Source organism: Prionailurus bengalensis, chromosome A2 (assembly GCF_016509475.1).
Source record: "Prionailurus bengalensis isolate Pbe53 chromosome A2, Fcat_Pben_1.1_paternal_pri, whole genome shotgun sequence".
In the NCBI taxonomy this organism is placed as follows: Eukaryota; Metazoa; Chordata; class Mammalia; order Carnivora; family Felidae; genus Prionailurus; species Prionailurus bengalensis.
The window spans coordinates 5,840,553-5,866,985 of NC_057348.1; the positions used below are offsets into that span (position 1 = coordinate 5,840,553).

General features: G+C 52.9%; 1 protein-coding gene across 1 annotated transcript in view; it reads left to right on the forward strand.

The window, feature by feature from the left end:
- The first annotated feature begins 1 nt into the window (after position 1).
- ELAVL1 (ELAV like RNA binding protein 1) overlaps positions 2-26,433 on the forward strand; it is a 39,478-nt gene continuing 13,046 nt past the window's right edge. The window contains exons 1-3 of the mRNA XM_043586442.1: positions 2-285; positions 13,485-13,672; positions 24,161-24,264. Coding sequence (XP_043442377.1) covers positions 13,501-13,672; positions 24,161-24,264 — 276 coding nt within the window. The 5' untranslated portion in view covers positions 2-285; positions 13,485-13,500. The remainder of the gene's footprint in view (positions 286-13,484; positions 13,673-24,160; positions 24,265-26,433) is intronic.

Consider the following 26,433-nt stretch of genomic DNA (forward strand, 5'->3'; position numbering starts at 1 on the left):
CAGCCGGAAGTCCCGCCTCCGCCGCGCGCCCCTGGGCGCCGAGACAGGCACGCCGGCCAATGAGAAGCGCACCGTGGAGGACGCCGGCCAATGGGCGCGCGCGCCGGGGGGGCGTGTCCGGGCCGCGGGCCGGAGCGGGTCGTGCGCGCTGAGGAGGAGCCGCCGCCGCCGTCGCCGTCGCCGCTGCCGCCGCCGCCGCTACCGAGGCCGAGCGGAGCCGTTAGCGCCGCGCCGCCGCCGCCCGCCCGCCCCGGAGCAGCCCCGGGCCCGCCCGCCCGAGTCCAGGTAAGGCGGGGGCCTTCGGCGGCCCCCGACGGGGTAGGCCGCGGCAGGCCTGAGCTCGCTTGGCCCGGCCGCGGGCGCCCGCGGGCCTGCACCGGCCGAGGCCCAGGCCGCACCGGGCCGGGAGGGGACGCGCGCGGGCCGCGGCGGGCGGGCGGGGGCCGGCCGGTGTGGGCGCCGGCGACAGGCCCCGGGCCGGATTCCTCAGCCGCCGCGAGGGGCGGGCGAAGGGGACACGGCGTGGGCACGCGCCTGGCGGCCGGGCTCCGCGGCCGGGGCCCTAGTAGTCCTGGGAGCTGGGGAGCCGGGGGCGGGAGAGAGAAGCCAGAGGCGAGGGAGTGGGGTGAGCGCCTTCAGCGCGCAGAGGTCACGGCCCACAGGCTCGCTCCCGGGGGAAATCCTACAGATTCTTTTGTGGTCGTTGTCAGAGGACCGCGGTCGAGCGGAGATCCTTTTAGAAGTGTGCATACCCTTCAGGATGTATGGGAACCCTAGGGGGAAAAAAAAATATTTTTTGAACGCCATGTCTAACAAAGCTGTTTTTGGGGCGTGGGACGTTGGGATTTGTAAAATATATGTGTGTGTGTGTGTGTGTGTGTGTGTGTGTGTGTGTGTTGAAAACACAACCTGCACGCATTTGAACAATGGGGGATGGATGCTCTTCCTTTTCCGGTCTCCTCTGATGCTAGGCTTCTGGGTTTTGATACCTACTGTGTGCAGGGAAGGTGGAGAAGAACTTTTGCTTGTGCTGTCCCTGGAGGGACAGAGCCCCCACCCCCACCCCCGCCCCTTAGCAGAAGTATGCACATAGGATCCATATGGCCATTGCTCCAGAAGTGGGAAAATGAGAAAGATGATCCGACCACGGTAGGGTTTCTCAACCTGGGCACTAACATTTTAGGTCTCTCACGCTTGGTTTGGCAGGGGGAGGGCTGTCCTTTGCATTGTACGATGCACGTTGTAGTATTTATTGACTAGCATTCCATCAGATGCCAGCAGCATCCCCCCCCCACCCCCCCCCCCAGTGCTGAAAATCAAAAATGTCTTCAGACGTTGCCAAAAATATCACACACACACGAAAACCACTACGGGACTAAATGATCTTTTACTAAAAGTTCCTCCAGCCACAAACGCCGATGCCTTGGTATCCAGGGCTCCCAAGACCTTGTACAAATTCAACTGTGGGAGCCTTAGTTTTCTTATCTGTAAAATGGGGTGGAAAAATTGCTGTGTGGATTTGAGAGTGTGGGAAGCTCCTAGCAATGGCCTGAGCGTGGGAAACACTGAATAGGTAAAGTTTAAATAATCGCCAGTATTTAGTGAGGGTTTGCTACGTGCTTGTCACTTCACAGAGCTTTATCCCCAGCCCTTGAGATGGGTGCTGGTGTACTTTACATCTTCAGGACAAACAAACCGAGGCTTAGATGGATCACTGGTTTTGACCAGGCTCGCACAGTAGGGTAGCTGAGGCGGGATTTGAACTCAGGTCCTCAGACTCAAAGTCCTTACTCCTAACTACAGAATTTTATTGCCTTTATGACCACAAGTGGCCGGGAGAATTCCGTCCAGTTGTCACTGAGCATCTTCTGTGTGTAAAGTGTTGGGATCCGTTAACAAAATTTTGTGACCTCAAGGACCACAAAGAGGCTGAGACATAGGAATACCTCAGAATGTGGAAATAAATAATGTTTATGTTGAAGCACTGGTTTTGAGGAGGCACAGTTTCAGTCTGGGTGTGCTGAGCGTGAGGTCATGGTGCAGCAAGTGGAAGACGAGAGAATTGTGAAAACACTGGCTTTTTGCCGCTTGCTTATTGCTTCTCTTGTTCCCCACTTCCCATTTGCATGTTTTCATACTCCAGCAAAAGTTGTCTTTTTTTACTGCAGATCTGATCGTGTCACTCCTGATTAAAAGTTTTTGGGTGGAAGAAATTTTAATTTTTTTAACCTCTGTAGGTGACTTTAAAGCTAAAGTTTGGGATCCCAGGTCTTGCACATTTTAACCCTCCCTTCCTTTTGCATTTCGCCTGCACCTAGACCGGAACCTCTGACCCTCTTTGCCTGTTGTCCCCACTGCCTGCCACGTCCCAGTTCTCCTCCACCTAGAGATCCTTTCCTCATGCTCTGTGGCCCCACTCAGAGCTCACTCACCATTTGCAGCCTCCTCTGATTGCTACTCTCCTTCTCCTCCCCTCTCCCCCGCCAGAATCAACTGTTCCTCGCTTGTGTCCCCATCCCATTCAATGGAGTCAAATGTTGAATGGTGAGGGAAGTGCAGTTGCTGCCTTTTGCCCCTAGGTGGCAATAGTGAGGCAGCGAGGCTGACCAGAGCCTGTAAGTCAGGGGAAGACCAGAGGAGAGCAGCCTACAGAAGGGAAGTGAGTCCTGCTCCCCTCCTTTAACCAACTCTCCCGCTCCACTGCTAGGCTCTGGGAGGCAGTGGTGATTACAGTGTGTGGGCAGATTGTTTCAGTTATATACTGACTGGTGTGGAAGCACAGGAAAGGAGACTGTTAACCTAGGCTTTGGTGTGCAAAGGAGATCACAGAATGCTTCCTGGAGGAGGTGGAGTGGGGCGGGGAGAGGGGTTAGCCAGGTACAGACCACAGGGAACAGCTTTGCACGATACAGGAACAGCATCTGCAAAGGCACGGGAGTGGGAACCTCTTGGTTTGTTCCGGGAACCACGTGGAGTCTGGTAATTTCGGGGGCAGGCAAAGTGAAGTAAGCAGGGCACGAGGACTCGTGCGGCCGCTGTGCAGAGGGGTTGGATGTTGTCCTGCAGGCCAGCCATGGATGATTTTAGGCCATAAAGTGAAGAAGTCAGATCTGCTCACAGTTGGAAGAGTCGGAGGGGGATGATGCTGAAGGCCAGCACACCAGTCAGGAGGTGATCGCTTCCCTCTATGGAGGAAGAGCTGTGAATGTGGCCCAGAGCTGTAGTGGTAGGGAAAGAGGGGGGTGGGTTTGAGACGTGGCTGGGTATGTAAGAGACACAGGGCTCAGTGGGTGTTTCGATGTGGGACGTGAGTGAGCAAGAGAGGACAGCAGTGGACGATTCTGGGTCTCTCCCTGAGTGACGAGTAGGAGGATAGTGGTCAGTAAGAGAAACAGCGAAGGCAAGAGAGTGGTTGGGAATGTGGACGTAGACAGGAAAGTGCCGCTGGAATAGAACGCACGTACATGGACATGCTGCGAAACAGGAAGGGGCAGAAGGTGTTGGGGGGTCTCACTTTTATGATAACTGTCCTTCCCCACTTGACCCCGGGCCTCTGGGTGCCTTGGCCAAGTCAGTGGTCGTACTTTTGTAGATTCAAGACCCAAAACGCAACTGTTTGCTCATTGTCTGGGGAACAGGGAGAAAGGGAAAAATTGCCTCCTTGAGGAAATTCTCACCTGAGTTGGGGAGGAAAGACCTTTATAGATGTAGAAGATGAGGTAGCAACCGGGGGAAGCAGCGGGTCGTGACAGCATTGAGAGCGTTGAGAGAGATGGTTGTCTGCTGCTTGGTTCTTGTGTTTGATGAAAGAGCTGCTGTCCATACTGGTTGTTGTGATCAGAGAGGCGTGGGCAGGAGTTTTCAGGCGCAGCCAACAGCCCCGGGTGAGTGAAAGGAGAGCACAAAGAGGTCCGGAAGCCTGGGTGGACTGGTTTGGGCAGGCAGAGGGGTCAAGAAGGTGAACTCGGAGATGAATCTAGAAAAGTATGTCCGGATCAGGTGGTAGAGGGTTTCTGGACACAGTCAAGAGGTGATCTTGGAAGTTTGTGTTTCTGGGGGAAACTCCAGGATGGACGGACTGGTCAAGAGGCTTTTGTGGTACGAGGTGGTGGGTAATGGCCCGAATTTGGGGGCTGGGATGGGTTCTGTTCCTTTATCTTATATACCCCGTACCTTGCTCTTTGGCTGGCACACGTTCGGCACTCTGTGTATACTTGGGAGAAGGAGGGCCAGAAGGGGGCTCGGGAGTGACTGGATCCAGCCGCCCACCAAAAACGACATCTCTACTGGAGGAAAGACATCTCTACAAAGGAAGGAAACAGTCCGGGATGATCCAGTGGCAAGACTGATGTCACCATGAACAGAAGTAGGGAGACAGGAGGTGGAGAAGTGATTTGGACGGAAAAGACCTGATTGGGTTTAGAGAGATTGGGTTTGAAATAATCATGTGGCAGGGAGACCACTTGGGAGTCTGTCTAGGCAAGAGATAACAGGGACCTGAACAGAAACGATGGCAGAGACATGGAGGAGAGGGCGACATATCACTGATGTGCGTCTGGCAGAACTTGGTGCCTACTTAGGTATGGGGGACAGAGAGAGGTGGCTTCGGAGATACATGTGTCCTGCCACCAGAGGAAGTAATTCAGGGGAGGAGGAGGTTTGAAGAGGGGGGCAAGGATTGGAGGAGAGGGTTTAAACGTGTCTGCGGTTGGGCACAAAGAGGTCAGGGAGGCGCATGTCCCCCTTGATTTTGTTAATGAAGTAGGAGTAAGGAGATGGGGTCAGAATAAGGTTGATATCTCTATTGGGCAGATTGAGGGGCGAGCTGACCCATAAGCTTGCGTGTGCGGTTGATGGTGAGGGAGCATAGACCACCAACCAGGTCTTCCACGTGTGTGGGGCTGTAGTCGTGAGCTCTGTGACTTCCCTGGAGTCCCGGCCCATTAGAAATGGCATCAGAGGTTTGGATCACTTCCAGGATCCCAGGGGCAAAGAGGCAGAGTGCTCCTCAGTGGACCTGGAGGCGGTGAAGTGGCCACTTGCCGAGCACCAGGAAGCGTGCCAGGCGCTGTGAAGCAGGCGGCAACATCCCCATTTTGCGGACAAGGAGGCTGAGGCTCCAGGAAAGGAAGTGCCATACTCCACGGTAGTGTAGCTGATTAACAGTAGGGTTAGTGCTGGAGCTCAGGTCTGTCAGACTCCGCAGGCCAGTCCTTCCTGCCATGCCGTGTTGCTTTGCAGTTCTGTATGAGAGCCCTGGAGTGGCCTGGACCAGCCAGAAAGAAGCTGGAAACTCTAGCAGGGCCGTGGAGCCGATCCTGTCTCCTCAGGCCTGTGGAACACTTGGACTGGGCCAGACACCAGCCTCACCTGACCTGCTGCTTCCCGGAGCTTCTCAGCCTGGTGGATATGTAATTGCTGTGACGTAGCCTTGGCTGGCCCAGTCAGGTGGCTTTACCCGCCAGGGGCTGCAGGAAGTGGCGAGTAAGGAAATACGTACCATGTTCACTTAAGCCCTCCCCTCACAGAGCAGTTGTAATTGGGTCAGGTGGTTCGTTCACTTTTTCTCTGGCACCCCAGAGTGTTTCCTGGGTGACCTTACATTCCTGAGGTTTTTACCTCGGAGAACTCAGAGTTTTAACATCTGGAAAGGACCTTAGAAATAATTGAGTCCAAGCCTCATCATGTGATGTGTGAAGTGTCAGGATTGAGCCTGAGGATCTATTCGACTGTTCTAGTTTGGCTCTGGCTGGAGTAGTTCAGCACGCCTGCTCTGGTGCCTATAAAGTGAGACGGATTCTCACCGGGGCATGATGGGAGCTAGTCTTGCTGCTTGACCTGTGTAAGTTTTTTACACACACATCTCGCCTCTGTACACGTAGTGCTTATACGACTGATGTGAACAGTGTTGCTGGAGTCACGCGGCAGCTAGGGTTGTTGAAAATAGTGCAGTGGGACTGAAGACTCTCAGAGATCATCCAAGCAGGACTTCTCCGTAATGTATGCAGTTACTGGAAACGTTTCCAAATCACCAGGAATTGCTTTGCTAAACGAAGTTTCCCCTTTTATTCCCCATGATTGAGTTTGATTCTGTGGGATGGGATGGATGATCCCAGAAAAGTAAGGTACTGAATGAATGAGTACGCTATTAATACAATTTCCACCCGCCCTTTAACATCAAGTGGCAAATACACAATTCCCAGGTGGGTCTGAGACCCAGTGTCTGTCCTCTGTCACCCCCAGCCCCCCCCCCCAACACACACACCGTGTGTGCCTGGATGACTTATCTACAGTTTGCCGTAGTGTGGGTTGGGCGGGGGCCCTTAGGGGACACCACTGTAGGTTTGGGCCCCCAGGCTGTCAGCCATGATGTGGGTGAAAAGCAAATAATTAGGTGTTAGAGTGATTTGCCCATCAACAAAGGTTTGGGCTGATGGTGAACGGGCCCAGGGAACTAGGGCGACCTACTGTCCGGGGGGACTTTTCACAGATAAGTGAGGAGGTGATGGAGAGGGCAGACACTCTCTGCAAGAGGAGCAGCCATCACAGAGACACGGCGACAAGGTCTGCAGCTTGCTGGGGAGGAAGTTGGAGCCAGGGGCCCCATCACGAAGGGCCTTATGTTTTGTCCATGGGAGGCTCTCTGGAGTGACCATCAGAGGCCTGGCTGGCCCTGCCGCTTCTTAACAGCGGGATGACTGACCCTGAGCAAAGTCATGAATCTCCGAGCCTCAGTGAGTGGGGACACCACTGACAGGGACCGCCCAATGCGTTGACCGGGAGGAGTCCACGTGGAGAGACCGCTGAGTGAGAGGGCACGGCCTGGTGAGCTGCGAGGTGGCCAGAAGTGGCTATGACTTGGAAGTCACTGATGGTCAGACAGAGATGAAGGCCCAGCTGTGATTGGTGCTCGCCAGTAGCTAGCTTGGGCTGGGTTATCGATGTGGATTTGGAAGGGTCAGGGGAAGGGACCCAGAGAGCAGGGTGGGGCAGCCCTGAAGCATCGAGAAACCCTGCGTTTAGAGTTTGCGTTTCTCCACTGTTGCCGGTTGACCAAGAACTGGGCCCGCAGGGGCTACTCAGCCTCACCCAGGGTGTCAGGAGGAGTCAGGGTGCTGGGGGATAAGGTCCACTCTTTAAATCTTTTAAAATTTATCTTCCAGTTCGCTCCTTTTGTAGAGTTCTTTGAGTTTTGGCAAACGCATAGAGTCGTGTTACTACCTCCACAATCAAGACCTGGGAAAGTTGCACCTCCCCCCCCACTCCCCCCACGAAGCAAAAATGCCCCCTGGTGCTCCCGCTGTGTGCTCTATGCTGCCCTTGCTCCCTGCCCCTGGCAACCACCGATCCATCCCTATGGTTTTGCCTTTTCCAGAACGGTCTCATGTGGTATGTGGCCTTGGAGTCGGGTTTCTTTCACTCCACAAAATGTATTTGAGATTCATTCAAGTTGCGTGGATAGGGAATGCTGTTTTATTGGTGAGCAGAACCACATTCTGCAGCCTTCCATAGTCTCGCCACTGATGGCTTGAGGGGCGTTTGAGCTGCGCCCGGTTAGGGTGTTGATGAATCAAGCTGCTGTAAACACTTGTGTGGGGGTTTCTGTATGAGCACAGGTTTGCATTTCTCTTGTATGACGACTAGTATAGGATTGCTGGGTCTTACGGAAAGTGTTTAACTGTCAGGCGCTGCCCAACTGTCAGGCGCTGCCCGTACATTTTCCAAAGCGACTGTAACATTTTTACATTTTCCACCAGCGATGCACGAAAATTCCCCGGTTTCTCCACATCCTCACCAGAACTTGATATTGTCTGTTTTGTTGTTGTTTGCCTGCTTTTGTTTTATTTTGTTTTACGCATTTTAAATGGATTGGGAGTATTCTCATTCCGGATGAGTAACGGTATCTCAGTGTAGTTTAAATTTGCATTTCCCGGGGCGCCTGGGTGGCGCAGTCGGTTAAGCGTCCGACTTCAGCCAGGTCACGATCTCGCGGTCCGTGAGTTCGAGCCCCGCGTCAGGCTCTGGGCTGATGGCTCGGAGCCTGGAGCCTGTTTCCGATTCTGTGTCTCCCTCTCTCTGCCCCTCCCCCGTTCATGCTCTGTCTCTCTCTGTCCCAAAAAATATATAAACGTTGAAAAAAAAATTTTTTAAATAAATAAATAAATAAATTTGCATTTCCCTAATAAGTAATAATGTCAAGCATCTTTTCACATGTCTGTTTGCCATCCATATATCTCCTTTGGTGTGTTGTTTGTTCACATCTTTATCTTTAAAATTAGTTTAGTTTAGGGGTGCCTGGGTGGTTCAGTCGGTTAAGTGTCCGACTTCGGCTCAGGTCATGATCTCGCGGTTTGTGAGTTCCAGCCCCGCGTCGGGCTCTGTGCTGACAGCTCAGAGCCTGGAGCCTGCTTTGGATTCTGTGTCTCCCTCTCCTTCTGCCCTTCCCCTGCTCACACTCTGACTCTCTCTGACTTTCAATAATAGATAAACATCAAAAAAAATTTTTTTTAATTAGTTTAGGGGTGTTTGGGTGGCTCAGTCTGTTAGGCGTCCGACTTCAGCTCAGGTCATGATCTCATGGTTTGTGGGTTTGAGCCCCGCATCGGGCTCTGTGCTGACAGCTCAGAGCCTGAAGCCTGCTTCAGATTCTGTGTCTCCCTCTCTCTGCCCCTCCTCCATTCTCTCTCTCTCTCTCTTTCTCTCTCTCTCTCTTTCTCTCTCTCTCTCAAAAATAAACATTTAAAAATTTGTTTTTAATTGGTTTAGTTTAATTTTTTTTACCCCTCCCTTAAAATTAGGTTGTTGTCTTGTTAAGTTTTGAGAGTTAAAAAAAAAAAAAAGTGTATATTCTGGATACAAGTCCTTTTTCAGATACGTGATTTGCAATTATTTTCTTTCAGTCTGTAGACTAATTTTCCTCGCAGTGTCTTTTGCAAAGCAGAAGTTTTACATTTTGATGATACTCACTTTATCAATTTTTTAAAGTGGATTGTGCATTTGGTGTGGTGTCTAAGAAATCTTTGCCTCACCCAATGTCACAAAGATTTTCTCTTAGAAATTTTCTGTTTTGGGGGTGCCTGGGTGGCTCAGTCAGTTGAGCATCCGACTCTTGGTTTTAGCTCAGGTCATGATTTTGAGTTCGTGGGTTCGAGCCCCACATTGGACTTTGCACTGACAGCATGGAGCCTGCTTCAGATTCTTCAGATTCTGTGTCTCCCTTTCTCTCTGCGCCTCCCTTGTACATTCTCTCTCTTTCTCTCTCAAAAATAAATAAATATTAAAAAGAGAGGGGGAGGCATCTGGGTAACTCAGTGGGTTAAGCATCGGACTTTGGCTCAGGTCATGATCTCACAGTTTGTGAGTTCAAGCCCCATGTCAGGCTCTGTGCTGACAGCTCAGAGCTTGGAGCCTGCTTCAGATTCTGTGTCTCCCTCTCGGTCTGCCCCTCTCCTGCTTGCACTCTGTCTCTTTCTCTCTCTCTCAAAAATAAATAAACATAAAAAAAATTTTTTTTTAAGAGAGAGAAATTTTCTGTTTTTACATTTTAGAACAGAGGTCGGCACACTTCTTCTGTAAAGAACCAGATGGTAAATATTTTCAGCTTTTTGGGCCATATGGTCTCTGTCACAACTACTCAACTATGTCACTGTAGTGCAAAAGCAGCCACAGACAATACATAAACAAAAGAGTATAGCTGTATGCCAATAAAACTTTATTTGTAAAAACAGGTGGTGGGCCATATTTGGTCCACAGACCATGGTTTGCCAACCACTGTTTTAGGAAGTCATCTTTTTGGGGCACCTAGGTGGCTCAGTTGGTTTATCTCCAGCTTTTAATTTCAGCTCAGGTCATGGTGTCATTCATGGTTTGTGAGATTGAGCCACACATTGGGGAGGGGGGGGCGGAGGCTCTGTGCTGACAGCGCAGAGCCTCCTTGGGATTCTGTCTCCCACCCCTGCCCCTCTTTTGTGCACGCACTCTGTCAAGTAAATAAATAAACTTAAAAGAAAAAAAGAGTCCTTTTTTTTACCAAACAGAGAGGACACTCCCCTCTGAATAATGAGAATGGGGTAATTATTGCCCAGTTCATCACTGGTGAAAGCAGGGGGAGGGAGAAGGCAGAACAGTAGGTGCCTAACTCAGAACAAAGGTGAGGAGAGGGAGAGAGAAAGGAGAAAGGAAAGAAGATAAATGTTTGAATCACCTTTTGAGCAGACTTCCTTGTGCATTTTAATTTTTCAGAGTTAACCCTTGCACTTTGGTTCAGGCTTCAGCAGACGTGGTTGGTTGGTTGGTTGGTTGGTTTTTACGCTAATCTATCTTAAAGACTCGTGGCTGCAGATGCTTTAACAGATTCGTGGAGTTTTTCATGAGTGAGTCCATTATTGCTGGTGGTCCCATGCCTTTTACTGAAAATTGGTATTTATTTAACCATTCTCTAACTCATATTTCGATTCTGTCTACCATCTTATGAGCTATGGGATCATGGATTCCTCACATACTTCCCTGCATGTATGTGATTATTCCTGGAGAACAGATTCCTACGGTTCTGAATCAGAGGGTAGCATTTGTATTAAAAATTTTCATAGGGGCGCACCTGGGTAGCTCAGTCGGCTAAGCGTCCGACTTCAGCTCGGCTCCTGATCTCATGGTTCGTGAGTTGAAGCCCCACGTTGGGCTCTGTGCTGACAGCTCAGAGCCTGGAGCTTGCTTTGGATTCTGTGTCTCCCTCTCTCTCTCTCTCTCTCTCTCTCTCTCTGCCCCTCCCCCTGCTTGCACTCTGTCTCTCTCTTTCTCTCTCAAAAATAAATAAACATAAAAAAGTCAAAAAAATTTTTTTCATAGACACTACAGGTTATCTGCCAAAAAGGTTGTACCATCATATACTTGTATCAATGGTGTGTAAGGGTGTTTTCCCCCCTGATCCTTAGTCACATTGGATTTTATCCACTCTGGGTGGTCTTCTGTCTGACTGCCAGAAGGTGGCATCTTTTTTGACATTTTCCTCATTATTCATGAATTTGAGCTCTCCATGGTTTATTAGCCATTTGAATTGCCAGCATCTATTAGTTGTGGCTCATATCCTTTGTGCACTCTCTGTTAGTGATGTGTCTTTTTTCTTATGAATTTGTAGATGCTCTGAATCAAGTGGTCTCAGCCTTGGGAGTATTGACATTTGGGGCGGGACGTTTCTTGGTTGCGGGGGCCATCCTGGGCCTTTTGAGATGTTTAACAGCATCGCTGACTTCTACCCACTAGGTGCCAGTGGCACACCACCACCTGTATTCGTGATAACCAAAAGGGTCTCCAGACCATGCCCGGTGTCCCCTGGGAGCGCCAGGTCACTCCAGCTGAGAACCACCGACCTAAATAATATAATAGGTGTAGCACGTATTTTCTCCAAGTCCGCTGTTTGTCTGTGTATGGTGTCTTTTGCCATACAGAAGTTCTTAATCTTATGAAGCCTGACTTTCCAGTCATTTCTTTCGATGCTAACCTATTTTATAGAGAACAGGGAGCATAGAACATTTTCAAATAAATAAAAGAAATGCTGGGAGAGTGGACTAACTTTGCACGTTGTGTGTGGTCGGAAGCAAATTAGGAAGTGGGAAGGTAGAGAAGAGCCAAATGTTTCCAGCAGGAAAAAAATAAAGTAATAAAATACAAAACACACCACACCTAACTCCTCTCTCAGTGCTGACTCAGGGGGGGAGGTGGGAGCTGTGTTCAGGTTTTTACATAACCGCAGGCAAGGCTATTTTTGAAGAAGGCTGCGTGAGTGCTCCTGACAGCGGGCACCGGGTTTTCAAGCGTAAAAGCAGGGCTGGGCAGGAGGGATCTGGAGAAAGGGGTGGGCCGCCCCCGAGACCTCCCGGCTGGTGGGCAGCAGGGCCCCTTTCTCAGAGATGACACTTCAGCCCCATGGGAGCGAGTGCCTGCATAGTTAGAGGCAGGGACGTGGGACACCTTAGATGTGGCAGCCGCGTGGCCAGTTGTGCCTCCAGAGGAGCCGTCCTGGTGCTCTCGGCTGCATTGATCTGGACTGCGCTCTGAAGCCATCTCTGTGCTGTGATGCTTCCCGCCGAAAGTGAAGGCTTCTGCGGGCGGCCAAGGGCATTCCAGAGCCTGCAGCCTTTGAAGACCAAGTGCCTCTGACTGGTGGAGAAACCCTAACCTCTCCCAGTTCCGTGGCTGTGGCCTTCGGAATAAAGGGATGCAGATTGCCGTCGTCTGCCTGCCTGAGGCCAGACAGGCCGTCTGAGTCAGGGTGCTCAGGTGCACATCGCGGGCCCCTTGGTACCCAGCTGCACCAGTAGTGCACGCGGAGGTGAGAGAAGGCTCTTGAGATGACCCGAACACTTTTCACAGGAGCTTGAGTTACGGCGCTAGAATTGTTTGTGGGTGTTGTTTTGTTTTGTTTTTTAAGTCAGCTCTGTGGAACTCATGACCCTGAAATCAAGAGTCACACGCTCCAGGGGCACCTGGGTGGTTCAGTCATTTAAGCATTGGACTCTCGATTTCGGCTCAGGTCATGATCTCACGGTTCATGGGGTCGAGCCCCCTGTGTCAGGGCTCTGTGCTGATGGCGCAGAGCCTGCTTGGGATTCTCTCTCCCCCTCTCTCTGCCCCTCCCGCACTCGCACTCTCAAAATAAATACAGAAACTTAAAAAAAAAAAAAAAAAAAAGCCACTTGCTCCACTGACTGAGCTAGCCAGGCCCTCCTATTTGTAGGCTTTTAGAAGCTCCTTAGGAAGAGAAATGGTTGAGCTTGAAGCTGCTTTGTTTTGTTTTAGAGCGGCTTTCGGGTCACAGAAAGGTTCCGCCCCCAACGCACAGTCTTCCCCGTTAGTCACATCTTGTGTTGGTGTGGTGCTTTGTTAGAACTAAAGAATCTGTACAGTTTGCCTTAGAGTTCCGCTCTTTGTGTTGTACGTTCTGCGGGTTTGGACAGATGTGTGATAACACGCACGCACCATGAAAAGATCACACAGAATAGTTTCGCTGCCCTAAAAATCCTCTGTGCTCTGCTGTTCTTCCCTCCCTCCCTCCTAACCCCCGACAACCACTGGTCTTCTTACTGGCTTTAGAGTCTCGTCTTTTCCACAGTGTCACATAATTGGGGTCAGACAGTGCGTAGCCTTTCACACTTAGCAATGTACATTTGAGGCTGCCCCAAGTCTCCGGCCCCGTAGCTCATTTCTTCCTGTCACTGAATAACACTCCGTTGTGTGAACGCACCAGACAGTTGGAGTCTCTTTCTCCACTCGCCTGTTGAAGGGCATGTTGGCTGCTTCCGGTTTCCGGACAATTACGAATGAAGCCGCTGTAAACATCCGTGGGCATGGTTTTATGTGGACCTGAGTTGAACTTGTAGCGTTGAAAAGAAAACCCCGAAGTGCCAGTCATGGTGTTTTGCCTTAATGTCCTGCAATGTGGACACTTGGAATTTACTTGACTTTTTTTTTTTTCTTCTCTGTCTCAGATTTTTAAAAAATACAATGTCTAATGGTTATGAAGACCACATGGCCGAAGACTGCAGGGATGATATCGGGAGAACGAATTTAATTGTCAACTACCTCCCTCAGAACATGACCCAGGATGAGTTACGGAGTCTGTTCAGCAGCATCGGTGAAGTCGAATCTGCAAAACTCATTCGGGATAAAGTAGCAGGTAAAGGAACCGAGAGGGTTTGCGAGGGGAGCTCGTGGCCCTCCCGCGGGGCACTGCCTCCTTGGCCGGCGGCTCTGCAGTGCTCCTTGGTGCAGAAGGGGCCGCAGCCTTGAGCCGATGGCTGTGAAGTTTCGTTTTTATCTCAGGCTCTACTTTGCCCTGGCCCTGGCGTTAAGATTTGGACATAGGTTCCCAAGAGTTCATCGTAAGCCAGAGTGCGCGTACATACAAAGTGCGGTGGTGGGAGGGGAGGGAAAACGAGGAAACCCCCGCAGTGAGGACCGCTCAGAGCTGTAAGAGACCAGAGAATGACAGCCTGGCCCGGCTCGGTCCCACCTGTGGAAGCGACGCTGGCCCGTGGCAGAACATGGAGCGTCCCCCTGGGCGGCCCTTCCTGGGCTGTGGGCTGTGCTGTTTGCTGTCACGCAGTCACATCAGCTGGAACGTCTGAGACGCACGGAGCTTGACCTCTTGTGGAGCCGGAGCAGGGCAGCCGATCAGCAGGCAGGCAGTAGAGTCGGGTGCCGGCTGCAAACCCCGCTCTCCCGCTGCCTCCGTGTGCGACCCCTAAGCCTCAGTGGCACCCGACGTAAAGTGAGGATGGTGGCTCCCGCATCCTGATCCTTAGTAGCCTCGAACGGGTTTGCAGACACCTGGGAAGGCCATCCTTATGGAGCAGCCTCCGTCCTGAGAGCATGGTTTCAAGGAGCAAAACATGGAAAGACCAGGTGCTACAAAGCACTTCCTTCCTTTTGTCCCCAGGGAGGAGCATTGTTTTAGGGAGCTGCCCTCCTTCTCCTCCCTCTTCCTCCTCTTCCCCTTCTTTCTCCCCTTCTTCCCCCCCCTTCTTCCCCATGCCCCTGTTCTCCTCCTCCCCCTTCTCCTCTTCCTCCTCCCCCTCTCCCTCCTCTCTCCCCTCCTCCCCCACCTTCCTCTCTGCTCTGGTGAGCTGAGCAATGGGCAGTCCCCCCAGGAGGGCTCTGGCTGCCACCCTGGGCTGTGGGGCTATGATTCTCTCACTGAAAACTAATTTAAAACTTAAAAAAAAAAAAAAAAAAAAAAAAAACCTTTATTACGGAAATAAGATAATACCTTGTTGTATTCAAATCTACATAAAAGTAGAGTAACGTATGGGACCCCAGGTACCCATCGTCCTACTTCATCCACTCTCAGCTTTTGCTGGTAACCTGAAGATTCCTGTCCCTGGGATAAGTCCTGGAGAGGCCAGCTGACTGCTGTACAGGGAATTAGTTCCTCAGAGGGGGCATTGAATTCAAAAGTCTTTTAAGGACTCTCCCAATTCTGAGAGTCTGTGATTTTAATAGATATCTTCTAAGTAGGAATTGTAGCTAATACCCAAATTGAACAGTGTTAGAATGTTCTAGAAGCCATTATCTTTCTCCTGTTTCAGGAGACCATCCTGAATAAGAGAGTCCTTGTTCAGAGGCATTTTAAAATTCTCCTATGCTACTAACAAGTCTTGCCTTTCTCCTTTTGTGTTCTGGTGGAAGGGAATTTTTAGCCCCGTGGATGTTCCTGAGCCTTGCATTCCGATTTTGCCAGCATTCTCGTGGTACCTGGCTTCTTTGTCTGTTCACTTGTTGTGGTTTTCAAAGGAATGTGAGCTATGTTAATAGGAACACCTAGGTTTGGCGAGATCAGGCCAGAGAGAGCTGGTTCGAGGAAGGAGGTAAAAGCAGCAAAGAGTAATTTGGAAATTATTTCAGTTCAGAGATAAACTTTTTCTTCTCTTCGGGCAAGATAAGTAAAGGGTACCAAGAATTGTGGAGGAGGTGAGCCCAGGCTCGATTTCAGCTCAGCATCTTGCTAGCAGTTCCTTAAATTGGATGACCGGACCTTCCCGGAAAGCTTACTGTGTGTTCCCACCTCTGTCCTGCCGCTAGCGTGTGAAAACCTCGCCGGCCTTGCTGCCCCTTTGTCCTCTGTTCCGCTGCTCTGGTGAAACCCCAGACACAGATACGTTCACGGCTTCATCCTCCTGGCCGGGGAGAGTCCTGCATCCAGACACACAGGTGCCCCGTGGAATCAAATTCCCAGCTGAGCTCAGCCTGCCACACAGGCCTCCCTGGCCCTCCCAGCAACCACTTCAGGCCCGTTTGCACCCTTCATTCTTGGCCCATGACTGCCTTTCACCTTGTAATGAAAATAACAGCCACCTCTACCTCTGTTCTATGCTGGCGCTTCTCCATCCCGGGAGCCTCTGGCCAGGCAAGTGCATGCTTGCCTGGGTCTCTTTGGGGCCGCCTGAGCAGCGTTCCGACACGCTCCAGCATCTGTCCTCTTTGAGAATCCTTGCTGAGATTCTCTGACTTCCTCTAGCCCAGGATTTTTCCACTTGAGCACTCCTGACATTTGGGACTGGATCATTCTTGGACGGCGGGGGGGGGGGGGGGGGCACTTGTGCATTGTGGGACGTGGAGCAGCATTGCTCGCTCCCACCTGCTATGTCCCGTGGCATCTTCTGAGTCACGACAACTGAAACATGCCCCAGACATTACTGGGTGTCCCCAGAATCCTCCCCCTCCTCCCTGTGAGAACCACTAGTTGTTGTCCTCCCTCCCCTCCCATTCATAGAGCTGTCAGTGGACTGTCTCCTCTTCCTTCTGGAAGCTTCCTCTCCCCCTTGGCTCCCACGAACCACCTGCCTGAGGCCTTGCTTTGCCTCTCCTGCAGCTCCTTCCCAACCATTCACTTAGTCTTTCGGGTTATTCCCATGCTGCTTCTCCCTAAGCCCGTCCTGGGGAGAGCAGACGCCCCTCCATAGCTTCACTTTATCCTCAGTCTGCTGCCTGTGTGTCAGGGGAACTACTCTCCCGAGCTTCACACCCCTCGACCCCTCAACTTCAGGGTTTTCCAGACTGACCTGGACTCTGTCCCACCAGCTGCTTTCTTGTTTCTCAGCATCTGCATCTTAACAGACGACACCAGGTTCACTCAGTGCACTCCAGTCAGAGATCTAAGCATGACCTTTGAAGCGTGTCCCTGGCATTCATCCTTCTGGGTGCTTCCGCCCCTTTTCCTCCCGCCCACACCCGCTGCCTCAGATCTAGATGAGGCCACGTCACTGTCTGCCTGCACTAGCGTTCTGGCCTCTTAACCAGCCATCTGTGTTCCCTCCAGATGGTTCTCTTCACCGCGGCAAAGGAATCTCTGTAACACTCCACATGTGACCCTGTCACTCACCTGCTTTAAAACTCTTAGTCCCCGGCCCTGCTTGCTTTAGGGCACCTTCTCTGCTCAGCCATGTCAGCATTAGATGCTGCTCCTGGTCTGGGTTCCCATAGCAACCAGGCAGCTGGCAGTGTGGGCTTCCACACTGTACTGAAGTTAGAACTTTTTGGTCCAGTAGGTCCGTATGGTTCTCAGAAGCAAAAACCCCATATGTCCGTAGATACGACCATAATCAGTGCTTGTTGAATGGATGAATGAATGAATGAATGAATGAATAGGTCTAGCGATTGGAGAAGAATGCAGATCAGCATGGACATTGATTTGCTCCGCAAATATTTATTGAGTGCCAGCCATTGGCCAGGCACTGGTGACGGGAGGAACGAGGAACGGGTGGTGGCTGGGTTATCGGGAATATTTGGGAACGTCTGACACGCTGGCTTCCAAGATGCAGCATGTTTCTGGCTGGCCAGGTCCCAGCCCCCGTGTTGGGGACATGTATTTATTGCTGCCTGTTCCATCCACAATCCCTAGCTGGCCCTACTGTGCAGCCCTGTCCCACTCTCCGCCTGGGGTCTGGTCCCTCTGCAGATGCCATATGGCCCAGGAGCCAGCTTCCACCCTCCTGGACTGTCTGTCCTGCTGGCCACTTGGTCCCCAGCCTCCAGCCCATTCGCTCAGCTTCTGGCTCATGGCCATGCACCTCTGGTCAGGATAAAGCCCACACTCCTGCCTGTGGCTCCCAGGTCTCTGGGGCGCTGTCCTCCTCCTCTCTAGCCGCTGTGCTCGCCACTCACCCTCCTCTCAGCCCTGACTGAGCTGCTTGTCACTCCCCAGACAGACCCTTCTCTTACAGTCTCACGATTTTGCAGATATTGTTCCCTCTGTAGGAAAGCCCTTCCACACCAAGCCAGCCTGACCGCTTTTTGTTTTCTTAATGTGAATCACCTTTGTTCCGTATATCAACAACAACAGTGTGAGGCAAAAAGGAAAAGTTTAAATTACCCCAAATTCCACCACTGTTAGCTTTGTGGTTTGTGTCCTTCCATACTTTTTTCTTTCCACATTTGTGGTCATAAGCAACTACGTGTTTTTAGAAAAATGGGCTTGCACCACTCAAGCTGTGCTGGAAACTTTTCTTCCTGTACCTGTGAATGCTTTTCTATCATTGAACATAAAGCAGTCTCATCAGAAGAGCGGCACAGTGTTCTGTTGTATGGAGATTCTGAGTTCATGGCAGCTTGTGACCACATTTCCGTATTTACAAACCCCACTGAGAAATATCCTGGTGCAAACCTTCAGTCACCGCTCGTTCGCATTGGGGGTCTTCTAGAAATGGACCATTAGATGGGAGGGTGTGGACCTTCCTGGACCCTGTCACCAGTTGACACTTGTGCCGTCGACTGGGCCAGGGGGGTTTCTCATCTTGCCCAACCTAAGTCAAAAATGACATCTGATTGGGGTGGTCATTCACTCTAGTGACGTTCTAGTGGCTGTTTGTACTCTTCTTTTATAAAATACCCTTCTTGTCCTTTGCCCATTTTCTTTCTTGTGGGGGCATTCGCTGTTTCTTGCTCATTGTCTCAACTCGCCCAAGACCTACTCCTCCTGCTGTGAAGTCTTCCCTTGAACCCCTGCAGACATCTAAAAAGGAAGAGCTCTAGGGGCGCCTGGGTGGCTAGTCGGTTAAGCGTCTGACTCTTGATTTCAGCTGAAGTTGTGATCTCACCGGGTTCGTGGGATCGAGTTTTGCGTTGGACTCTGCGGACAGTGCGGAGCCTACTTGGGATTCTCTCTCTTCCCCTTTTTCTCTGCACCCTCCCCCCCAAATAAATAAACTTTAAAAAAAAAAAAAAAAGGAAAGTAGTTTTAAAAAAATAAAAGTAAAATTTTCTTTTAACGTTTATTTATTTTTGAGAGACAGAGCACTAGCAGGGAAGAGGCTGAGGGAGAGGGAAACACAGACTTCAGAGCAGGCTCCAGGCTCCGAGCCGTCAGCACAGAGCCCGACGTGGGGCTCAAACTCACAAACTGTGAAATCATGACCTGAGCCAAAGTCAGATGCTTAACCGACGGGGCCACCCAGGCACGCCTCAAATATTTTTTTAAATAAAGGAAGAACTGGGCTCTACGGGCCCTCTCACGTTGCAGGGGAGTGCCTGTCCTCAGGGTGTTCCCCTCCCTCAGCTGTCCACCCCAGGTGGATTTGAGAAACACTGAGGGATGAAAACATTATATCTGGCTGCTCTGGATGGCAAATGTAACACGAGATGCCAGGGCATTGTCTCTAGGTTTTAACCTCGTCTAGGGGTGCCTGGGTGGCTCTGTTGGTTAACCGTCCGACTCTTGATCTCGGCTTGGGTCGTGATCTTGCGGTTCATGGGTTCGAGTTCTACATCGGGCTCTGCGCTGGCTGCTTGGGATTCTCTGTCCCTTTCTCTCTGCCCCTGCCCTGCTCATTCGCTCGCTCTCTTTCTCAAAATAAATAAATAACCTTGTCTGGAGAGAGTGGTGTTTGGAAATGGAAGAGCATTGGCTCAGAGGCCACCCGGCAGGGCATGAGTAGTGCTCACAAGGAGGCAGCCTCCATATTCTCCAGGCAGCGGCTCTTGGCCTGCTGGCCACCAGGAGAGACCCTAGTGTCAGGCCCTGCCCAGGCCTGCTCAGTCAGCCAGTCTGGGCTGTTTGAACATCTGTGATGTAAGCTTTCTGGAGGACGGCAGTTCTGGTTCAGGACCAAGTGAAAGAAGCCGACCTCTTCCCGCAGTGCGGGGATGGCGTGAGCTGGGGGGGAGCACTGGCTTCTGGGATATCCCTTGGCCTCAAACCCAGAGTTTATTCATGCTTCATCCTTGGCCGTTCTCTTTCTCATCTGCTGCCCCCTCCCCCTCCCTTAGATCTTCACCCTGGGGGTCTGCTTGACCTCCCCTGCCAGCACCGACCCCAGGCAGGCCCTGTCTGCCCTCTGTAAGTCCCAGCAGCCTGTGCAGGATCCGTGCCCTGCCTGAGCGCTGCCCCTGTTCCACCACCAGGCCTCAGACCTTCCTCTGTCAGGGCTTGTCTTCCATTGCCCTAAATGAGGGAGCAGCACCTGATGGGTCTTCGTGGCCTTGATTCTAGCAAGCTCACCGTGTCTAAGGGACAGGAGAATCATCTGTAAGGAGATTGGAAGTACACCTGCCTGACCTCTTGGGTCCTTGAGCTTGAGACAGGCCCTCGGGAGCTGTGTCATTACCCTGCACGGCTTATAGACCCTGTTAGAGAAACAGGAACTTGGGGGCCTGCTTTGGGAAGTGAGGGCCTCCCCCAGGTGCCCACTCTGAGTATAGACCATTGAGGGTCTGTAGAACTGGGGAGCCCCACTCTTCCTCATTCACTTCCAGCAGCAGCTCTCAACCTGGGCTCCACATTGGGATCGCTGGGGGGCTTTAAAAACTGCTGAAGCCACCCCCACTCTTACTACACCCCACCCCCATGCTGATACCGGTTCAGGTTCTGGCCTGGGCAGTGATAGTTTTTAGAAACTGCTCTGGTGATTCTGGCAAGCAGCCGAAGTCGAGAGCAGTTGGTTTATGGTGAGCGGCCAGGTGGAGGCAGGGACTCGGCACTGTGTTAGGCACTTTCGCCAGTGGCCTCATCCGGTGGGTGCAATCCAGGGCTCCTCTTCACTCCTCACCTGCCTTCCCTCCCACAGCATGCAGGTGCCCGCTGTAGAGGGTTGGATAGACTCTCAGGGGACAGGGCCAGCCCAGAACAGGGTGTACAGAGATCCCTCCCCATGAAGCTCCCTCCTACAGCAGCCCATCTGTGGGCCTTTCGGTGGCTCTGCCTTCTGCTGCCCGCCCCCCGGCACCTCCCTACCCAGCCTCGCTCCCGGGCTCTGCCTGGCAGCCTGTCCCCACCACCCCCACCCCCACCCAGCAGCCACCTCTGGGCCATTCCCCAGCTCGTCTTGTTCAACTGTGCTGGCTGCCTTTCGTTTCCTGGAACACACCAAAGTCTCCTCTGCCTCACGGGCTTGGCACCTGCTCTTCTGTCTGGGCTGCTTGCCGCCAGCCATCCCAGGGTCATGCCGCAAGTGTTGACTCCTCACTAGGTGCTTCTGACCACCCTGTCCACCATGGGCCTCACACCCATGAGTCCCTCACACCACCACAGAAATTTTCCTTATAGCCCCCGGACGGCAGTTTTGTTGGTTAGTTTCTTGCTGCTTTGCCGTCGGCTGGCCCATCAACCGTTAAGGCACAAACTGTCTTCCGCTGTGATCATCAGACCCCCTGGCCAGCCTGGCCTGGGGCCTGGCACATAGTAGGTGCTCACTTAATACTTGTCAACTCATTGACAAGAACCGGAGGGGAAGCAGGCCTAGGAAAGGAGGCAGTGGCCGCTTGAGGGTGTGTGACTTCCTGGGTGACGTTGGCAGTTGTCCTGGGAGGCTACCCAGGAAGAGTGTGGCTGGCACAAGAGCCAAGGCCAGAAACCTGGGGGTCATCTCAGTGGGATGGGTAGAAGACTAAGCTTGGGAAGGGACAGCTGGGGAGAAGGAAAACCCAGAGAAAGAAAACCTGGCGTTGCTGTTCCATTCTGGGGGAGGTGACCCCTCAAGTGAGTCGGCCGTGCCCAGTGCTGCTGAGAGCTCGGGGAGCTGCGTCCTGACCGTCTCTGGGGGTGGCACCTGATGGTCGGACTGCCTCGGTAGACTGGCAGTCTGCAGTGACCACCCTGGGGCCGGGCCACCAAGTGCCTGGGAGGCGAGGAATCAGGACCCGAGAGTCGGGGAGGACCCATGTTTATATGCCAAGAGCAGCCAGCTGTGGCTGAGACACAGGAGTGTGGCCCAGGTACGAGTCCTCATCAGTGTCTGGTCTCCCCTAGCAGGACTTGGGCCACCTGTGGCACTGGCAGTGGAGGAGATAGGTGGTCTGGGGTTGGGCTTGGCCTTGTGGGAAGAGCAGAAAGACGAGAAGACACAAGTGTGGGTCGTGCCGACCGAAGAGGCAGAGAGTCCATCCTGTGGTCAGGCCAATGGGCTCCATGGCCTGGGCGTGGTGACAGATGGGCAGAGCAGGGGTTGGAGAGCAGGTGTTTGGGAGTAAAAATCCCAGCAAGCCTGGAGTTCAGTCAGGAGTCTATACCATAGACATTCTGCATTCTCAGCTTTAACGTTTGCAGTTTGGACCTTTTGCAAGGGCCCTAAAGTTCCCAGCCTGGAGCCAGTTGTGGTTTTCTGTACTGTTTTCTGAACTTCTGATTCTGACTTTCTTGCTAGTTGGGCGCCAGCCCCACAGCCCCGCTGCTCCGCGGTCCTCGCTCTCTGGGGTTTAGGAGCTAATAAGTCTCTGAGACCCATGGGGTTTTGTTAGAAATATGGTTGTGGAAGGGCAGGTTTGGGTTTGTTTCTTTCAAAAGGAAAGTGGCCCGTGCAGCACTGCAGGTGGCTTGTGTAGTTGCTGTGCCCTGAAGGAGGGAGTACACCTCCGCGAGGTGCTCCTGGGGCATGGGCCACGCACGGACTTCCTTCCAAAGCCTACGGTTTTGGGGGAGGGGGGGACTTTTCAGTGGAGGAACCGCCGGCCTCGGGGGATCCTGGCCAGCGCCAACACCAACAAAGCGATAGGTCATGGTGACAGCACGCAGCCCCCAGTACGATGTCAGGAGGAGGGCCCCTCGCTCTGGGGTCTTCCTCCCAAAACCCGTCACCCACTGCAGTCTCGCCATGAGAAAAACATCTGACGAACCCAAGCTGCAGGAGAGTCTACAGAATTCCTGACCAGTCCTCCTTGAAACTCTCAAGGTCATCAAAAACGAGAAAAGTCTGAGAGCTGTCCCAGCCAAGAGCAACCTAAGGAGACGTGACAGACTACATGTCACGTGAGATCCTGTGTGGCCTCCTGGGACGTAAGAGGACTTTGGGGGGAAACTGAGGCAATCTAAATCAAGTGTGGACTGTGGTTAATTGTAATGTATCGGCATTGGTTCCTCGGTTGTGACAGATGTCCCATCCGGATATGTTACCACCGGGGAAAATGGGGTATGGGGTCTGTGGGAACTCTTTCTATTATCTTTGTAATTTCTCTTTAGATGCAAAAAAATAAAAGCATTTAGGGTTTTTTTTTTTTTAAGAAGCGGCAAAACTGGGTTAGGCTCTCTGCTGGGTTCCACACCTCATTATCCACCTGAGGGTCTGGGTTCAGCCGGTACCCAGAGACCCCCGCCTCATGCGGCTCAAGGCCTGGCATGTTTTCTACCTGCTTGTTATCGCCCTCCACCAACCAGAGGAATGGAGCGAAGCTCACCACTCTATCTTTGTGCCCAGAGCCGTGCCTAGCATTCGGTGGCTGCCCGCCAGCACGGCGTGTGGGTGGGTAAGCAGTGGGCATGTCGGTTCTCCTCTCTGGGCCGCCTCCTGCCTGTCCTCTGTAGCGAAAGGACAGGCCTCCTTCCACTGGGCCCCTCGGCCTTGGCTGCACTCTGGGCTCCTGGGAACCCACAGCCCCTCCCCTGCTGGGCTGCATCCCTCCCGTAGCATGCCATTGGCGGTCACTCCTGCCACTTCAGTGTTTCCCAAAGAAGAGGTGGGGACACCCACGCGTAACCTTGGCTTCCTTTGGGAAGAGCTCAGGTGTTGTTATCCCTTGGACTTGGGCTGATGGTGCTGTCACATGACAGCCGCTGGCAGGGGAAGCCTGGAGGCCTGGCCGGGGCCGTGAAGGCAGGTGCACGGCCGGCCGGGACTTCCCTCAGCTCCAGCTTCCCTTTGTGCTCCACGTCATCTGCTTTTTAGCTGGGTTGTAGGTGTTCGGGCAAGTGAGGGAACCAGCACTGGGTGGCACCAGAGCCCAGCAAGCCTTCCCGCTGTTGGGGTGCAAGCAGGGGAGAAACCCCTGGACGCAGACGGGTGGCCGTCATGCAGCTCTCCCCACCTGCCCATCTCGCCCACTCATGACCGTCCTCTCTCCTCACCCTTGGAGTCCCCACATCTCAGCCGGGACTGGGGGCACCGATCATCATCATTGCTTTTGTGATGGTTTCCACGGGATGCCGTTAGTAGCACAGTGTTTCTTTTTAAACGGCCCTTTTAAAGAAAAAAAAAAAATTAATAAAAGTAACACTTGTCCATTGTAGAAAATTTACATGTCGGCCAAAGAAGTGTGATGGTGACCGTGGGTCTTCTAACCCCACTTCCAGGAGGCCATGGCTTTTAACGACCTTGTCCTTTGGAGCCCAGTCGCACATGGTCCTGTTCACCCTCCCTGGCTGTCGGCCGGTTTACCAGTGTGCACGTGTTCTCCCACACAGGGCACAGCTTGGGCTATGGCTTTGTGAACTACGTGACTGCCAAGGACGCAGAGAGAGCGATCAACACGCTGAATGGCCTACGGCTCCAGTCAAAAACCATTAAGGTAAAGAGCTGCCATCGCCACCTCGTTCCTGGCCTCCAGGGGTCTGTGCTGGGCCCCCCGGCCTGGGGGAGCGACCTCCCTGACCTCACCTGGGCGAGGGATCTTCCCCTTACTTGACCATCACTATCAAAGGGACCATTGGCTTGGCCATTTCTCGGAGCCCTGGTGCATTTGGGGTATCTGGGGTGCCTCCTGTCTGCTTAGAGTTGAAGCATTGCATGTCAGACCACCCCAGGCCATGCTGGTGCCTCTCAGCCTCCTCAGCCCCGTGAGCAAAGGGAGAGTCACCGTGAAGGGCACTTAATCGAGGGCAGTCCTCTCCCCGGCCCAGGGTGTGCTGTCCTTGTGCCGAGCGAGCATGTGTCTGGCCTTGCCCTCCTGTTCCCTCCTGGTTTGTTGCCGCAGCGACAGCAGCAGCATTGTCCCTCACGCCCTCCCTGCCAAGGTCTCTCCCTTCCTCCCCAGTCACAGCCAGGTCATCAAACGTGCATTTGCTAATGTTTCTTGAGTACCTGCTATGTGTCAGACAGTGAACAGATGAATTCCTGCTCTCATGGAGGGGCGTGTGTGTGTGTACACGCATGTGTGTGAGCACGTTCCAATAATAAACCGAAAGTCCCGTGTGGCAGAGGTAAGTGTTGCGGAGGTACATGGCGGGGGATGTTCTGGGGGGTGGCTTCGTGTTGACCGGTGACTTGAGGGATGCAAGGGAGCCACCAGAGTCACTCCCAGTTGAAGGGCTGTGGTGGCTTCCTGGGACAAGCGGGCAGGTCCCCCAGGCCTCGCAGGACAGCTTCCCCCGCCCTCATGTTCTCAGCTGCTGCCACTTACCCCCCCCCCCTCCTGCTCTTGGTCCAGAGCCCTGCCTCCTCCCCACCCCCAAGTCTCTGTCCTCTGGCTCATGTGATCTTGTGCAGCTCCAGACCCAACCTGGACGACTTTGGTGTTTTCCCGACCTTTACTCCCTACTGCACCCTTCTCGAATAGGCCTCCTCCCACTGCCCCAGGCTGGTGCCCTGACCTTGCTTCTTGCAGTAACCTGGGGTACCATGCCCACCCACTTCACCTGTAGATCTGGCAGGTCAGCCGTTGTTCCTGAGACGCATGCGGGCCGGCGTCCTCTCCCTCGACAGGAAGCCACGTGGAGTGAGATTGCCCTCTGAGCCTTTGGACCTGCCGGGTCCTCCCACCCCATCTCCCATCCCTCCGCTTCATGTGGGTGTCCAGAAAGGTCCCTCTTGGGCCTTATATCAGGGCTGGGCTTCCTAAGCTTCCCTGGACATCAGAGCCACCTGGGGTACTTTTGCCATAAAGGTTCCCAGGGTTGCGGCTTGGGCCTCCCCAGTCACACTGTGGGGTGGCCCTGGGAACCCGGATTTCTTCCTGCCTGCCAGGGAAGTCTTGCAGTCTGGCTGTTCGCAGCACATGTTCATTTGGAGGGTGGTGTTCCATTTCTGCTGTTGAAGTGTTTGTGATATGGATTGCTCAGTGGTTTAATCGTCCCTGAACCCCTCCTGTGGACTAGACCTGCGTGCACACAGGCCCTGTCGCGTGGTCCCCGAGGGCAGGAGCGCTGCCCACACATCTCTGTGGCCAGCACAGGCTCCCAGAGGCTCCTTCCACTGTGGAGCCTGGTGAAGGAAGCCACGTGTCACAGCCTTTCCACGTGTCTAGTGACTCTTGTTCCTCTCCACCAGCTCCGCGTTGTTTATTCTCAGCCCAAAGCTCCCAGTCTGTTAGGAAAGATCTGTTGTATTTAGAAAATGTTTGCTAATGCCAGGAGGGCAGTTATTCTTACTCAAATGCTGAAAACTCTTCATTACACAAGTGTGTTCTGGGGGGCAAGCCCTCTGCCTGGCGCTGGGTTCCATGGCCGATGGGTGCCCTCAGCTAGCTCACGTGTTAACACAGATGTTAATTCCCAGACCACCATCTGGCTGGACCTCACATGGGCTCCACCCAACTTGTAAGGCACTGAGAGTTTCCCTCAAAGTCAGAGTTGAGACATAGGAGAGCAGGAGGAGGTAGGGGTAAGGAGGGCCGGGGTGGGGACACGAGGGTGTTCTGGGCAGAGGTGTCTACAGGGGCCACCGAGTGCCTCTTATGGACACAGGTGTGCTGCAGGAGACATACTGGCTAGCACGTTATGGGAACTTCAGACTATCCCCA